The sequence below is a fragment of the Octopus sinensis genome, linkage group LG4, assembly GCF_006345805.1.
Source record: "Octopus sinensis linkage group LG4, ASM634580v1, whole genome shotgun sequence".
NCBI classification, from domain to species: domain Eukaryota; kingdom Metazoa; phylum Mollusca; class Cephalopoda; order Octopoda; family Octopodidae; genus Octopus; species Octopus sinensis.
Window position 1 is genome coordinate 80221280 of NC_043000.1, and position 17979 is coordinate 80239258.

The window sequence follows — 17979 nt, forward strand, 5'->3', positions numbered from 1 at the left end:
CTCTTCAGACCCTAACAGAGAGGGAACTTTACTGATTTACTGACTATATATATATAGGAAAGGTAGAAGTTGACAATGCACTGAGAATAGTTAAAATATCTTTTATTAATATATTTAAAGCTTTAACCGGTTTCACAGTTTACAATGAATTTTGAAAATCAGTGTAAATTGTTAAACCATTTAAGCTTTAAATATATTAAAAAATATTTTAACTATTCTCAGTGCATTGTCAACATCTATGTTTCCTATATTCTACTCATGTGGGATAAAATAACTTTGTTTTCTATATATATATATATATATATATATATATATATATATATATATATAATATATATATATATATATATATATATATATATATATATATATATTTATATATATTTATATATATATAAATTCGCTTCCTTCATTTTCCAGGCAAGTAGCATCGGTCAAATCTGTGATGTCCTGTGTAGTCCATGGTTTACGCACACGTCGGGAGAGTGCCACTCTTGTACATGAACACTCCAGTCGATCTCACTTAGTTGTAACATTGTTGATTACTACTAACGACACCACACGTGCTTGGCATACAGATCCTGCAACATCTGATTGGTCGAGTTCAGCAATCAGCTGTAAGTATACATGTAATCCAGTTTATAGTCAACACTGATTTATTGTTTCACCCCCTCTCCCCACTAACCACACGGAACGATAAAAATCCGCTTATCCTATCATATCATCATAAAACCTAAATATTACTTCAATATGTCTTGCTTCAGTAAGTTCTTATTCAACCGGAACCAAAAATCCAATCTGTTTTGAAAAGTCTATCAGTGCTGCTAGGGAATCTTATGTATTTTGATGTTTACACAAATTCAACCTTGACCAAAAGCATTTTTGCAATAATATTTACATCATCACATGTTCCACTTAATATAAGAGTATTTCTTTTATTAATAGCACATTGCTTGGATAACCTTGTTTGCCATTCACCAATTTACAACTATGTTTTTATGTTTATTCATCTGTCTATCTATTGCTCTCTTTCTATTTCTCTGTGTATATATACTTATATTCTTTTATTTGTTTCAATTATTTGACTGGAGCACCACCTTTACATATACATACATACATACATACATACATACATACATATATATATATATATATATATCTATATATATATATATATATATATATATATACAAACATATATATATATATATACACATACATACATATATATATATATATATATACAAACATATATATATATATATACACATACATACATATATATATATATATATATGTATACACACATGCACACACACAGACATATGTATATATATGTATGTACACACACACACACACACACACACACACTCATGCACACAGAGACATATATATAAATGTGTGAGTTTGTAAATAGGTACATACATATGCATGTCCATGTAGCAGTCTGTGAATATACAGTCATATATATATATATATATATATATATATATATGGAGAGAGATAAAGAGAGAGTCAGAGTGATATAGATAGTTATGGACATATGTAAACTGGTGAATACCAAACAGGATTAGCTAATCACATGACAGTTGGAATAAGTGTCTTCATTCCTAGCCCTGGGTCCAACAATTCTTATGGATAGAATGTTTGTAAGCCTATCTATCTATCTATCTATCTATCTATCTATCTATCTATCTATCTATCTATCTATCTATCTATCTATCTATCTATCTATCTATCTATCTATCTATCTATCTATCTATCTATCTATCTATCTATCAATTTATCAATCTATCCAGCCATTTCTTTATATAGGCACAGGTGTGGTTGTGTGGCAAGAAGCTTGCTTCCTAATTACATGGTTTTGGGTTCAGTCCTACTGTGTGACATGTTGGGAAAGTGTCTTCTAATATAACCTCAGGATGACCAAAGGCTTGTGAGTGAAACTGAAAAAAGTCCATCATATATATATATATATATATAATATATATATATATATATATTATATATATATGTATATGTATATATATATATATAAGTATATATATGTGTGTGTGTATATATATATATATATATATATATATATATATATATATATAAAATAATATGTTACATTTACTCAATAGTCAAGATAAAACTCTGAGTTTCTTTTGTTATCTTACCGTTTTTACCAATATATATATGTATATGTATATGTATATCTATATATAACATTAATCATGATAGGGAGAATGGAGATTTTTCACATCCATAAATTTTATTTTAACAGTTATTTACAGCACATTCTCCAGAGAAAATAACTGTTAAATAAAATTTATGGATGTGAAAAATCTCCATTCTCTTTATGATTATTAATGTTATTAATTACTCTACGGAACATATGCAATCTTGAACAAGACACACAGAATTACCCTAGAGAAGTTACCAGTGCTTGACAACTCGTTGTTAGCTCATATATTATATATGAACCGATGTGGTTAGCCAGCATCTGAAACTGCGTTGAGAGAAAACATGGTACCCACCACAATAATATATCACCTTTAACCTATTTTTGAAGTGTGTATGTGTGTGTGTGTATGTGTGCTTGACAACCAGTGTTGGTGTGTTTACTTACCCATAGCTTAGCAGTTTGGCAAAAGAGACTGATGGAATAAGTACCAGGCCTTGCAAAACATAATAAGTATTGGGGTCGATTCATTCAGCTAAAACTTCTTCAAGGCAGTGCCCCAGCATGACCACAGTCTAATGACTGAAAGAAAGAAAAAGAAATGAAAAGATAAAAAAGATGTACATACATACACATAATGTTTCTCTCTGCCCTCCCCCACCACCAGCGACTGCATCATATTTACTACTTCTGTTACTCACTGGGGAGACAGAGGGATGTGGAAGACTGCATCTCTCTATCTCCCCAGTTCATAGTTTTATATCATTCACCCTTCAATCCTACCTGTTTTTAGCAGTCAGTCTCCAACCCCTCATTCACTTTTCCAATCTTGCAAACCACTCACCCATCCACTTCTACTCACTTTGTGCCTTTTAGGGCCCACCAAGACACCTTATTTTCATTGTCTATCTCTTGCAATTTCTACTGACCTTTTTCCCTTTCTCTTTTTTTCCTCCTCCTTTTCCCTCTACTAAATGCGAGGAGCTATGCAGATCCCTCAGAAAGAACCTGTTCTTCCTCCTTCTCTCATAATTTCTTTGTCCCTAGCATGGAGACGACCACACACCAATTCCCCCAGTGCTCACAGTCTCATGAACCACATGGTGAACTCAGTAGTGTAGGTGGCACAAAAAAAAAAAACACCTAGGCTACACCATAAATTGGTTGCCATTAGGAAGGGTATCTAGCTATAAAAACTATGCCAAGTTAGACACTGGAACTGCATGCATTCCTTGGAGACATTCAGATTTTGTCAAACTGTCCACCAATGCCAGCAAGGAACATGGATGTTAAATGACGATCTCTATATATTACGGATGATTATGGTCACTGTCAGTATGTATGCATACAATTATGTGCTTTGACTGCAGCATTAGAGCACTTTAGCTCTTATTTCTAGCATTGTTATGTTCTGACACCCTCAGTCATATTTCATGACAATTATAGTTTTCCTTTTTGGTAACACTTTGCTAAACCCCTGCCTGCATTAGTTATTTGTATACACATTAACGATTCGTTAAATCATCCATAGATTTCTATGATGTGGTAACATATACTGATGACAGTTTTGTCCAAAATCAGCCAAGTTGAGCCGACCCTACTGGTGTAAAGTTGAAACTGTCTAGTTAGTATAGGGATATTTCGACTGCTGCTTTCAGGCAATTATGATCGATGTCAGTATGTATGTATACTGTTACGTGTTTTGACTGCAGCATTAGGGCACTTTAGCTCTGATTTCTGGCATTGTAGATGTTCAAACACCCTCAGTTATATTTAATGACAATTATAGTTTTCCTTTTTGGCAACATATTGCTAAACTGCTGTCTACGTTAATTATTTTTACATGTGTGTGTGTGTGTGTGTACACTGAACAGCAAAAAGAAACACGAGACATGTGTGACTGTGAAATATGTTTTAATTTCATGTCAGAGATAAATTTTGATAAATCTGATAAAGTCAATTTCTTGAATGCACTTTAACCACAGTTTATGGGTTGTTGCCATGTGTTCTGGTAGTGGGTGGATCCAGCACATCGAGACTGAAGGGCGTAACATGTTCAATACTGTGTATACCCTCCCTGGGTGTTTGAAACAGCCATACACTATCGGTATACGGAGTGCATGAGGCAGTTTGCAAAAACCATTGACACTTGTGCCCACACCCTGAGGAAAGCTGCCTCCAGTTCCTCATGAGTTGTTAACCTTGGTATCACCTGGCTCAGCCATCTCTGGATTTCATCCTGCAGATGTTCAGTTGGGTTTAAATCTGGGCTGAGAGCCAGTCATGGCATGGTTCTGATGTTGTGCTGATGCAGGAAGTCCATGGTGATCCTGGACATGTGGGAGGGAGAATTGTCCTGCTGAAACATGTGGCTATCATCATCATCGTTCGACCATGGTCGAGACAATGGAATTTACCATGCTACGCCAGACTTCACGGTCCATCATGGCATTACGGAGGTCCTGTTGCTGGATGCCTGTATCCCTGGAGATTACATCAGGGTAGGAGAGTGTGCGCCCTCTGGTATTGCGAGTAGATGGCTTCCAGAGGAGAAGAGTAGAAATTGTCTCGTTTTCAGCTCTACAACAATGTCCAGCAAACTGGACTCTCCTACCTTTCACAAGAGATGACACAGGTGGTAGTTTCCCATATATTTGCATTTTGGTTGGATGACACTTCCACGAGAGATTTTGAGCTCCCATAAGGAGGCGAGTGTAGGTTCCATCCAACTGCCTCTCAAGCTTCTTTGATAACGTCCAGGTTTCTGAGCCATATAGTAGAATTGGTTCGACTGTGGCTTTGAAGATTTCAAGTTTGAAGTCTCTACTTAGATTTGATGTGGCTATGGTGATGCACAAGGAAGGGCATGATGTGAGGTCTTAGGATCTGGTCAATGTAGCACTGCACTGTGATGCCATTCCCTTTGCCTGCACCAATATTTTGGAACACATGGGACCCAATTCTCTGATTCAGGCCTATATCACCCCAAACCATGATGCTTTGACCACCCCATGTGTCTCTCTCCATGACACATGCATCTCTGTAGTGTTCACCCCTCCTATGCCACACCCTAATTCTGCCTGCATCTGAGGTGGAAATGCAGTACTGGCTCTCGTCAGATCTGCATTGTTGATGCTGCCAATATCGGTGCTGTGTAGCCCACTGAAGTTGGGCCTGATAGTGGTGGGTGATGAGGACAGGCCTTTGAGCAGAACAATGGCAATGCAGGTTGCTAGTGGCTGGGCAACGTTGTACTGTGTCGTTGCTGATGAGTTGCTGTCCAGTGCCTATGGTCTTGCAAGCTGTCACACTGGCTGGTCTGAAGTGATCATGGAGGTGTTGCAGGTGGATAAAGTGGTCCTACCTGGGCATGGTCACCCAGAGGGGCCCTCTGCGGGCATGGTCTGCAGTGCTGTTGGTATTGTTGTAGCACTGTTGCAAGCAATAGGTGGTGCTGATATGGACATTGTATGCTTTTGCAACAACCAGGGCACACTGCTCTGCTTGCAATCAGCCAATAGCTTGTTCTCTCTGCATTGTTGACAATTGGTTAATACCTGAAGCATCCAAATTATGTATGCTAGGAACATGGTTCAAGTTGATTTTTATACTCATAACCTCCGTGAGATGCATGTGCATGTTGGTTTCTATGACAATTGTTTGTGACTACCACCTACGGCATTCAACACAGCTGTATTTTGGTGTCTCAATTCAAATAAATTTTAAAGGTTACCTGCAATTTGGGTCTCGTCCATAAACCAGCATGTCTTAGAATATTTATACTTACATACTTGAAATAACTTTTCAGAATTTACCATATAAAAATGACATTTGAAAATATTGCGTTTCTTTTGCAATTCAGAATATATATATGTGTGTGTGTATATATATATATATATATATATATACAAAGTATTTATTTTTATAAATATAATTATAAAAGTAGTTTTAGAGCCATTTGGCATCTTCTAGCATGTCGCATTACTTGGTAGTTGCCCTTATAATTTTATAATTGCATTTATAAAATTAAATACTTTGTATTAATTTTTACTTCAATCGGTATTTTACATGCTAGCTACTTGATACACACACACACACACATATATATATATATATTTTTTTTTGTCAAGCGTCTTATTATTTTCTATGACTTTGTTTTAATTTGCAGCAAATTTACCCCTGAGTAAAGAAAGGGGTAGAACCACCCCACCAAATGTTTCTTCACCCAACCCCAGTGTTATTAAAACTAAACTGCAGCTTGTAGATTTGGCTGGAAGTGAATGTGTTGGTGAGTAGAACAATGTATTTTTGAAATCATCATCATCATCATCATCATCATCATCATCATCAGTATTATTACTATTGTTATACTTTCAATTGGAAGGCTAGAACATAGGTGGAAGCTTGACAGGTATATCAAAACTACTGTTTTCATTGATATTATTATTTAAAAGGGAGCATAAGACTATAATCTTTGCCCCCAGAAAAAGAACTGAATAATATTTGGGCCTTGTGCCCAAATATAAGTATTTGAAATTGTTATTTGTGAAATATTTACCCATTCGCAAGCGTGGAGAGGCATTACTTTCTAATGCAAAATAAACCAGTTTGTGATAGCAGGAAACGTCATGAAAATATAATTTTCACTGACACAAGTAACAATTATGAGGACAAAACTGATAATGAATCCAAACGAACCACAGGCTCTATGGACAGCAATAAAATTAACCACAAAGACCAAAGAAGTATTATGACAGAGAAAAATGACACAATGGAGTACACACACTCACTCAATAGTCGTATAGACAACACACATGTAACTGCCAACTCCCCAAACAGAAATAATGTGGAAAATACCATGATAACTGATATCAACACAGACAACATCAGCTACAGCAACATGGAGTAGGGAAGCTTAACAGAAAACAATAACCAAATGAATAACAACAAAAACATCGAGAATACAACCAATACCAACGTCAACACAAGCAACGGAGGGGAGGGGTGTATTTAGAAGTAACAATAGCTATGACAACGTGAATGATCCCATCACCACCCTCAACAGTGATAGCAGAACAAGTACTTTTGCAGCAGCAGCTGTGAAATGCCAACAAAAGTACTATGAGATGTTAGCCATGGCCCACAAACTCATAAAAAGAGATAAAAACCTGGGCAAACCTTGCAATCTCAATTGAAGTGGAGGCAGAAATTGAGAAGAGGACAGTAAAGTATAAGTGCATCTAGGTGCAGTCTTGAAGAGCAGAACCCTTCCACCTTCATAAGGAGATGGCATTGAGATCAGTCTGAGAGATGTCGGATCTTTTCCTTTTGAACAGCACTTTGTAATATAATTTCTAGTCAACTAAACACTTTTAAACTTCGTATACTGGTAGAATCATCATCATCATCATCATCATCGTTTAACGTCCGCTTTCCATGCTAGCATGGGTTGGACGGTTCAACTGGGGTCTGGCAAGCCCAAAGGCTGCACCAGGCCAGTCAGATCTGGCAGTGTTTCTACAGCTGGATGCCCTTCCTAACGCCAACCACTCCGAGAGTGTAGTGGGTGATTTTATGTGCCACCGACACAGGTGCCAGACAAGGCTGGCAGACGGCCACGCTCGGATGGTGTTTTTAATGTGCCACCGACACAGGTGCCAGACGAGGCTGGCAAACGGCCACGCTCGGATGGTGTTTTTTATGTGCCACCGACACAGGTGCCAGACGAGGCTGGCAGACGGCCACGATCGGATGGTGTTTTTTATGTGCCACCGACACAGGTGCCAGACGAGGATGGCGAACGGCCACGATCGGATGGTGTTTGTTACGTGCCCACAGCACGGAGGCCAGTCGATGCGGTACTGGCTACGGCCACGTTCGGATGGCTTTCTTATGTGCCACCGGCACTGGTACCACAAGGATACAAATTCCATTGAATTTGTATTCATACAGCACAGAATGTTGTTTACCTAAATGGACTCCAGCGATTGGTTAAAATTGCTGGAATGCTCGAAATTTCAGACGAAATATCTTACAAACTATAGAATTTTCTCGATAAAGCCAAGAAAAAATGATGTTTTATAAACACAGTCTACCAGTATACGAAATTTAAAAGTGTTTAGTTAACTAGAAATTGTGTTGAAAGGTGCCGTTCAAAAGGAAAAGATCCGAGATGTCAAATTCAGTCAAAGAGCCCAAAGTTTTGGTAATAATCTCAGTCCTTAAAACTGACCAGCTTATAATGTACCCATCCTACATGGGAAGAGAACAATAAAAGTTTGAATCCCCGGAATAAGACCAAGTATCAACAAACAAAACAAACATGCAGAAAAAGATAAACAGACAAACACGAATTCACTTCCACAGAGAGAGGACGACTTCCAGAAATCCCTGGCCTTGCAGAGTTACCAGGGCCTCTGCCGGTTCATGATAAGCCCAACAGGCATAGGTGTGCAAGTCAGAGAGGCTTGTCTGAGATGCACATGGAGTGATGAAACCGTTCTGCATGCTCTTGTACAGTGTTCACACAGTGTCCGACTTGTGGAGCTTCGTGGAACAGTTATTGTCTCGTGTAGGACAGATCCAGCTATCATCCGAGTCCATCATGAAGATTGCCCCACCTCCTTCCTTTGGCCAGGAAGGACAGGCAGTTTTTGTCTGTCTGGTAGCTATGGTGAAAGAGGTTGTGTGGTGGACGCAATTGAAAGAGTTGAAGACGAATACCTTCCTCTTTGGCCAAGGCCTCATTAACTTTTTCAGCTTGCACCTGAAAAGGAAAGTGAGGCAGGAGGGGGAGGTGCTATCACCCAATAAGTTTGTTGAAAGGTGGGTGAATGTGGCAAGAATGGCTCATATGAGACTCTAAGTATCTGTCTGTAAGCTGGATGGAATATAGAGGAGAGAGGTGTCTGCCTGAGGTGCCTTTGGTGTTAGGGGGTCCAAAGTGTGTGAGGCTTCTTTGGTCACTTCTTGGTTGAACTCTCCGCCATCGAGGAAGTACATTTCCCTCACCAATATCCTTGTTAATTGTTGTGTTTGTGTTTTTTTTTGCTGTTTATACATTTACTCCCACTGTCCATCATCTGTGTATCGTCCTTTGTTTTGTGTTTGGACCTGGTGTCCAATAAAGAAAGTATTATTATCATTATCATTATTATTATTATTATTGAGTGAGAGAATAGAGCATGCCATCAAAGTGATCTTGGGGTACAAATATACAAAGCCCAAAATACCCAACATGACTACTTGTCTGATGAGGGTGCACCAAGCACATGCATCACAATCATATGTGTGCAACATGATAACTACATATCAAGAGTAACACACTCAGCAAAATACTTAGTAGCAGCATTTCAGCCATCTTTATGTCCTGAGTTCAAATTCCACCATGGTCAATATTACCTTTCATTCTTTTAGGGGTTGATAAAATAAGTACCAGTTGAACACTGGAGTTGATATAATCAACTTATGCCCACCCCAAAACTGCTGGCCTTGTGCCAAAATTTAAAAGCAATATGTTACAAATCATTATTATTAAAGAAGTTATTAAAAGTGATTATGAAAAATAATGATAATAATTGATGTTAATTGTTGTGGACAAGCAAAATCAGTAGAGCTTTATATATAATGCATTGTGGTATTTAGTTACATCCCTTTACATTCTGAGTCCATCTGTCCATTAAATATGATTCTCTTAACTCCCTTGAGTCAGGCATCATTATTAAATGGATGATTCAATTCATAGAACATCGGGTTGAATACCTAACATTATTTAGTTTCATATGTTGATGTTTTGTGTTCAAATCCCACTAGTTAAACTATCAGAAAATCAACATGGTTTATATAAGTTGATAAGAGGGAATGATAAGCAACAGACACATGAACCTGTTCCATCAGTTTAAAAACTAATTACTATTATTACTATTAAAGTTAGTGGACCAAACAATCAGTAAACCAGTGGATAAAATTGCTTTGTGGTGTTTAGTTAAATCCCTTTACATTTTGAGTTCAAATCCTGTAAGTAGTCTTGTTGCATTTTTCCTTTCTTTGTTTCATTCACCTTCATGTTTATAATCAAATCTTGTTGCATTTATGTTTTCTTTGTAACGTTCCTACATTTACTCCCAGATATAAGTTTTCAATATCTTTACAAAAGAAATTTCATATCATTCTATTTCTACCATTTTTGAAACAAAAATCAAAGACACATTTCTTACATGCCACAATGATTTTCAATTCAGTTCTTTAGTCCCAATGTAATTCTTCAGTATCATACCTTACTATCTTTCTGAACAAAAGTATTGCAGCCTCTGCCATTATTGCTATGACAATTATGAAGACGCTATTGTCAGTTTTGATCATACAAAATTATCTAAGCTTCCTGTGAAAGAATTTCCGATCATGCTGTGTGTTAAGTTTTCATGAGACAAGATCTTTATCATCTGTGTTTCTTATGGCCAATGGAAGTTTTTGTCATTGATCTTAAAATGCAGTAACTGGACAGATAAATGAGTATATCAGAATGTGTGTGTGTGTGTGTGTAAGATGTAAAACACACACACACTCTCTCACACACATGTACATTGATCTTTCCCCTTTCCCTCTCCCTCCCCACACTGGACCACCAAATTATCTTTTCTAATGCACTATGCTTACCTCTCTTTCTCTTATTCCCCAGCAGCCTACATTATCACTTGTCATTTCACTCTTGTCTTCCCCATGTCACCTGCATCATCCTTACCATCCTGTTGCTGCTCTCTCTCCCTCTCTATCTGTCTATCTATCTACCTATCTATCTATCTATCTATCTATCTATCTATCTATCTATCTATCTATCTATCTATCTATCTATCTATCTATCTATCTATCTATCTATCTATCTATCTTACTCCTTCACTCTCTCTTCTTTTAAACCTCTATCCATTGTTTTCTACATCTACCCCTACCCAATCTTTACAGATGTTGCCCACTTCCCCTCTCCAATTTCTCTTATCTCTTGCCAATCTCTCATATAATCTTGCAAAATCCCCACTAACTCACACTCCTAGTTTTTCTGTCCTCACTCACTTCAGCTCAACTCATACCTTGAAGTCCCAACTGGACACCTCATCACCCATATTTTTTCCTTCACAGCTCCTCAATGTGAGTTGCCATGAAAAGAAAAATTGGGGTAATGAGGTATCCAGGTAGCAATGGGAGCTCCTCTACAATAAACATATGCTCCCTCCCACCTGCTTCTCACACATCTTAATTCTCATCTGCTAGCATATAGCTCCCCATCCTTGGGTTTCATAGTCATGTGAGCTGCTTGATGACCTCACTAGCATTGGTGACCCAACAAAAGCACCCCCTGTAAGTAGTGGCTATTAGGAAGAACATACAGGTATAGAGATCATATCAAAGCAGACATTAGAGCACAATGCAGCACTTAGACACATTGGATCCTGTCACATTGCCCAAATCAAGGCAGCATTGGATACAGATATTAAAAAATGATGCTGGTGGCCTGAGAAAAGCACCTAGTACACTCTGTAAAGTAGTGGCTGTTAAAAAGAGCATGCAGGCATAGTGACTATATATAATAATAATAATAATAACAATAATAATAATAATAAATGGAGATAATTGTTCTAATTATTATTGATTACATTATATATATATATATATATATATATATATATATATAGAAAATAGTAAAAAGTGAAAAAACTACAGAAGGCTTGTTTTAAAAGGTTAAAAAATATATATTTGAGTCATTATGTCAGAAGAATGTTATAAATTTTTTTCATACAGTGACATAGTTTTTGAAGAAATTACCGGTTTCGTGTTTAACTTTTCAAATTTCTCAAAACATTGTTATGATTTCGTTCGTTAAGAAGTGTAAAGAAGAGTTCCAGGTAAGGGGAGGTAATAAGTGATTTCTTCCGGTGTAAGGGAGATAATCGCTTAATATTTCTTGAATTTTTTTAATGGGGTGAGTTTCTCTGTATAAGAATGTTAGAGTGGTTAAGTTTGGGCTTATATTTTTCAATGAAGAATGTTTTCTTGTTTAGTCAATTTGTGTTGGTGTTCCTATAGCACATTGATAAAATGGAAAGATTAAAAATTGTGGTAGTAGTTGCTTTGCACATTTCTCAATATGTTCACTAAAGGGTATCATTCTGTATTCTGGGAATGCAATCTGTTGTCGATGATGTGTGCATCTACGTCTGAGTGATAGTCCTGTGGACCCCACGTAGTTTTGGTGGCAGCCCGAGCATCTTATGACATAAATTATGTTTTCAGAGGCACAAGTAAAATTAGATTTGATCTTGAATTTTTGTCCGTCTTTGAAGAGGAATTCTGATCCTTCTAGAAGGTTTGGGCATGTTGCACAGTTTGGTCTACCACATTTTTTTACTTTTGCATCCGTAATTTCAGAAAGCAATTTTGCCTTTGTGAGAATCTTTTTAAGTGATTTAGGTTGTTTGTAGCTTTTAATGATTTTATGTATGTTTAGAATTTCCTTTAATTTGGGGTCCTTATGAAGTATTGGTAAATTCTGGGTGATGATGGTAAAGGCTTCTTTGTTTCTGGTGTTGTATGTGGATATGTAAGGCAGTATTTTTGGGGAAGGTGTGTTGTTGTGTTGAACTTTTCTCAAAGTTTCTATGTCAATTTCTGTTGCACGTCTGATCCCATCCTCTATGAGTTGAACTGGATAGTGTCTGTCAATTAGGGTGTTTTTGAGTTCTTGAAGTCTAAAGTTCCTGGTATTTTGTTCTGACACTATTGTGCATATCCTTCTTGCAAGGTTGAAAGGGATGTTTGTTTTAGTGTGTCTTGGGTGGCATGAATCAAAAAGTAGGTATTGTTTGGCATCTGTGGCTTTGTAAAAAATGTCTGTTTCTGTTTTAAGGTTAATCTTTTTAATTAGTATATCTAAGAATGGGAGCTCCTTTTGGTTGTATTCCATTGTGAACTGTATATTTGGGTTGATGCTGTTCAATAGGTTTTTGAATTTTAGGAGTTTATCTGTGTTTTCATTCCAGAGTATAAAACAATCGTCCAGGAATCGTTTCCAATTCTCTTTTACGTATTGAGAGAGGGGGTTTCCAAAGGTTGATAAAGATTCCTGGTAAATAATTATTTCCAGGTAGCCCATTGTTAGGTTCACAATGACTGGTGCTGCCCTTGTACCCATAGCAATTCCGGATTTTTGACGGTAAAATGTATTGTCAAACATGAAGTGGTTATCATGTAGGATGAATTCAACCGATTTAGTAATGAATTCTTTACTGATCCTTTTTGGTATTTCTGCTGGAAATTGGTCCAGCCAGAACTGTATTGCCTCTAGTCCATAATTATGAGGTATACTGGTATATAAATTAACTACATCAAATGAAACCATGATTGTTTCTTCCTTGGCCTTTTTTGGAAGGTGGTTTAACATATCCAAGTCATCTCTGATATGGCTATCGATATGCATCGACAACAGATTGCATTCCCAGAATACAGAATGATACCCTTTAGTGAGCATATTAAGAAATGCGCAAAGCAACTACTACCACAATTTTTAATCTTTCCATTTTATCAATGTGCTATAGGAACACCAACACAAATTAGACTAAACAAGGAAACATTCTTCATTGAAAAATATAAGCCCAAACTTAACCACTCTAACATTCTTATACAGAGAAACTCACCCCATTAAAAAAAAATTCAAGAAATATTAAGCGATTATCTCCCTTACACCGGAAGAAATCACTTATTACCTTCCCTTACCTGGAACTCTTCTTTACACTTCTTAACGAACGAAATCATAACAATGTTTTGAGAAATTTGTAAAGTTAAACACGAAACCGGTAATTTCTTCAAAAACTATGTCACTGTATGAAAAAAATTTATAACATTCTTCTGACATAATGACTCAAATATATATCTTTTAACCCTTTAAAACAAGCCTTCTGTAGTTTTTTTCCCTTTTTACTATTTTCTATATATTCAACCACGTGCTTTCACACACCAACTTTCTCACCTATATATAAAACACGTGAGACCGAAAATGCCACAGAAGACTAATACTTCGGATAAAACTACAAATGAGGACATACTTAAAGAACTTAAAAGTATTAATGCACAGCTCATTCATTCGTTTTTGTTTATAGAGTTGGGAAGAAGGTTAATTTTCGATTTTTTAATAAAGTTGCAGTTACTAACCTTCTTTCTATGTTCTACAAATTTTGCCTATCGGTGTACTTGCTTTGCAGTAAAATGATTTAATTCTGGATGCAGATTGTCCCAATATTATTTCAATCAGCTCATATAGCTAACAGCGGGATTTTGTTTCATTTTTCCGTAGCAGTTAAATAGATCATTATTCAATTCATAACTCCAAGAGAAATGAATTTTGGGATCTTTTCCCTTTCAACGGCAGATCGAGAAATTAATTTTTTGTAACTAAACACTTTCAAACTTCGGACACTGGTAAAATGTGTCATATAAAACATCTTTTACTCTTAGTGTTGTGGAGAAAAGTTTATATTTTCAAAGTTATTTCACGTTAAAGTTGTCGTATTTCAGTAATTTCAACCAATCAATGATGTGTATTCAGCTGAATAAAATTACCGGTGTTGTTTATCAACAACAACTTCTGGCGGTGTATATTTCGTTTGTCACTGTTATTTATGACATATTTCATCTCAGTTATGTTCGGATGAATAAACAAGTGTATCTGAAGCATGTTTACTTCACGACACCTCCATAATTGTTTATGCATTTCTACTGCTTTTAGGTTATTTTTCCTGATTTTCAGCTACTATTTTCAGAAAGACTTCCTCCTCCACACCCCATTTTCTCGCAAACTATTGTTTTTAAAAAAAATGTTTTGCCAAAAACCCAGCTTTTCAGATATGGAAATTCCGGAAAATTGCCAAAAATCGGCATTTTGAAATTTCTTGCCCCCCTTTCCCTCAATTTCTTCATTTTTCACTTTTTTCCGTAATTCTAACCCTAAACCCCCCCATCTAACCCTAACCCTAACCTCCCCCCCCCCACCGAAAGCTAAACATATGAACGATGTCATAAATAACAGTGACAAGTGAAATATACACCACTGATAGTTATCATTGACATACAACGGCAGTAATTTTATTCAGCTGAATACACATCATTGATTGGTTGAAATTACCAAAATACGACAACTTTGAAAATATAAACTTTTCTCAACAACTTTAAGAGTAAAAGATGTTCTACCAGTGTCCAAAGTTTGAAAGTGTTTAGTTACAAAAAATTAATTTCTCGATCACCTGTTGAAAGAGAAAAGATCCGAATTTTGTAGTTATGGTTTCTTATATAACTGCAGCTAGAAAAAGTTGTTTACCTGTTGAGCTGTTATTTTCATTTTGTTCCTCAATTGTGTTGTTGTTGATGTTGTGTCCAGCCATGTTGTTCGTAGTAACTCTCTGCATGCTAAATTCAAGTTTCAGTCGAAAATCACAACAATCGTGAATAAAAGGCTCCCTCGGTTAATTCATCTGAAGATTAACCAGTTATTTAACAAGGCAGATAGTTGTGGCTCCAAAGCTGGAGATAGTATTTCAATAAATAGTCTCCCATGCCAAATACAATACTTGTCACTTCGAATGTATATATGTATGTATGTGTCTGTGTATGTGTGTGTAGAGAGAGAAAGAGACACACTGATACACATACACATATATACTTTTCTTTCTTTTGCAGTGCTGATACTGGGACAAAAACTGTTGGGAGCTTTTAAGAATTGATTGATACCTGCATGCATGTGTTCATCTAGTGCAAGCAGTTCACAATCGTGGGCAAACTGTAGTTCACAGATACTTAGTTGCCTATATAAGGTTTGATTCTGCTCTGTACCCTTCTCCTAGATCTGCCTTACTGCAAGATCATACCTGTAGTACCCCTTTCACAATGAAACCCATGCTGGTTTTCTGGTAGGAGATTTTTAGTTGTAGGATGGTTACAGAATTAATTCAGGGTTATTCTTGCCAAGGATTTGCAGGTGAGAAGATAAGGAGATAATGATGCAGACAAATGAATAAGACTACTTGGGTTAGCTATACAAAATATAAATACATGTACACATATAAATAGAGAGAAAGCAAAGACTGAAAATTTTCAGGTGATGAATATTAAAGTTAAATATAGAGATATTTATGTATTAACAAACTACTTCTACTTCTCTCAATATCTTCATCACGCAGCCTCTCCAGCTTCCTGAACTAATCTCATCTCTTCTTACCCTTCCTTGCTTTGACACTCCCCACACATCCCTTGAGCTACTTACTTCCTCCTTCCACTAATCCTTGCCTTCCTCTTCGCTTATTGTACCTTTAAATTTCCCTGCATAATGACTTGAAATGTTAGATTTTAATCTCTCTACCCTGAAGATGAAGGCCAGATTTACCCACTGTTTATTTGATTCCATTACTGGTTGCATATTTTTGTGAACTGCATCTGAACATTATGAAGTAACTCTGAGCCCCCAGCAACAGCTGTTGAACTTGTAGCACCATACCTTCTCTCCTTTAATTTTCTGTGTCTTTGTACTCTGTGTAAGACTGCTCTGTTAATATATAAATATCTATATATTTATACTTGAATATTTGTCTGAAAAATTTCAATCTTTGCTTTCTCCCTTTTTACATGTATACATGTATATATATATTTTGTGTATCTAACCCAAGCAGTTTTATTCATCTGTCTGTATCATTATCTTTCTGTATATATGCATGTACACACACACATTTATACACACAAGAACACATAGAAATTATTTGAGACTGGATTTGGTAAAATGTCTTTGAGATCAGCAGTTAAATGGCATTTAATGCCCCTGGGAGATTAAATCATTCCACAAAAATAATAACTAGCTTTGAAATCTTGAAGATGAGGATGAGAACTTAGACTAAATTTTCTCTCTTTAGTTGTAAAATTCAGTTGACATGGAATTATATATTTGAATATTCCAATACCAATATTTTGTATGACTTAGGAACATATATTGGTGAAATATTGATAATTCTTGAAATAGGTATATGTCAGATAAACCTTTAAATACTCATAAGCTTCTTCTTACACTTGGGACAAGAACAGGACATATTCCAATAATGAATTTATATATCATGTATATATATGTGTGCTTGTTTGGTATAAAATCAAGTTTATATTATATCACACATACACACACACAAATATATATATATATTATAAATACACGTGTGCATACTCACTGAGAGTAATATATAAATAGGTCTCACAAGAGAGGATGTATATATTTATTCATAGATGGATGGAGATGTGTATATGCATATGTATGCATATCCATTCATCGTCTATCTATAAATACATACATACTCAAATATATATGGACAGGTACACACATACACACACACACACACACACACACACACACACACACACACACAAAAGCACATTATTCCTATGAATGTATATAATCACGTATGTGAACATGTACACAATGTTATGCATGTATACATAGGCACAGGCATGACTGTTTAGTAAGAAGCTTGCTTCCCAACAACATGGATCTCGGTTCAGTCCCACAATGTGGGACCTTTTGCAAGTGTCTTCTACTATAGCCTCAGACTAACCAAGAAAACTGAAAGAAGCCGATCATGTGTGTGTATGTGTGTGTGTGTGTGTCAATGTTTGTCCTCCAGCAGTGCTTGACAACCAGTGTTGGTTTTATTTACATTAACATAACTTAGTGGTTTGGCAAAAGAAACTGATGGACTAAGTAACAGGCTTAAAAAGAAGGTACTGGTGTCAATTCA

At 36.3% G+C, this 17979-nt stretch overlaps 1 protein-coding gene across 2 annotated transcripts in view; it reads left to right on the plus strand.

The window, feature by feature from the left end:
• Nucleotides 1-17979, plus strand: part of LOC115210515 (kinesin-like protein KIF25) — a 550198-nt gene that overhangs the window by 422061 nt on the left and 110158 nt on the right. For both annotated transcript variants that reach the window (XM_036502198.1, XM_036502199.1), the window contains 2 exons: nucleotides 421-617; nucleotides 6336-6455. In XM_036502198.1, coding sequence (XP_036358091.1) covers nucleotides 421-617; nucleotides 6336-6455 — 317 coding nt within the window. The remainder of the gene's footprint in view (nucleotides 1-420; nucleotides 618-6335; nucleotides 6456-17979) is intronic.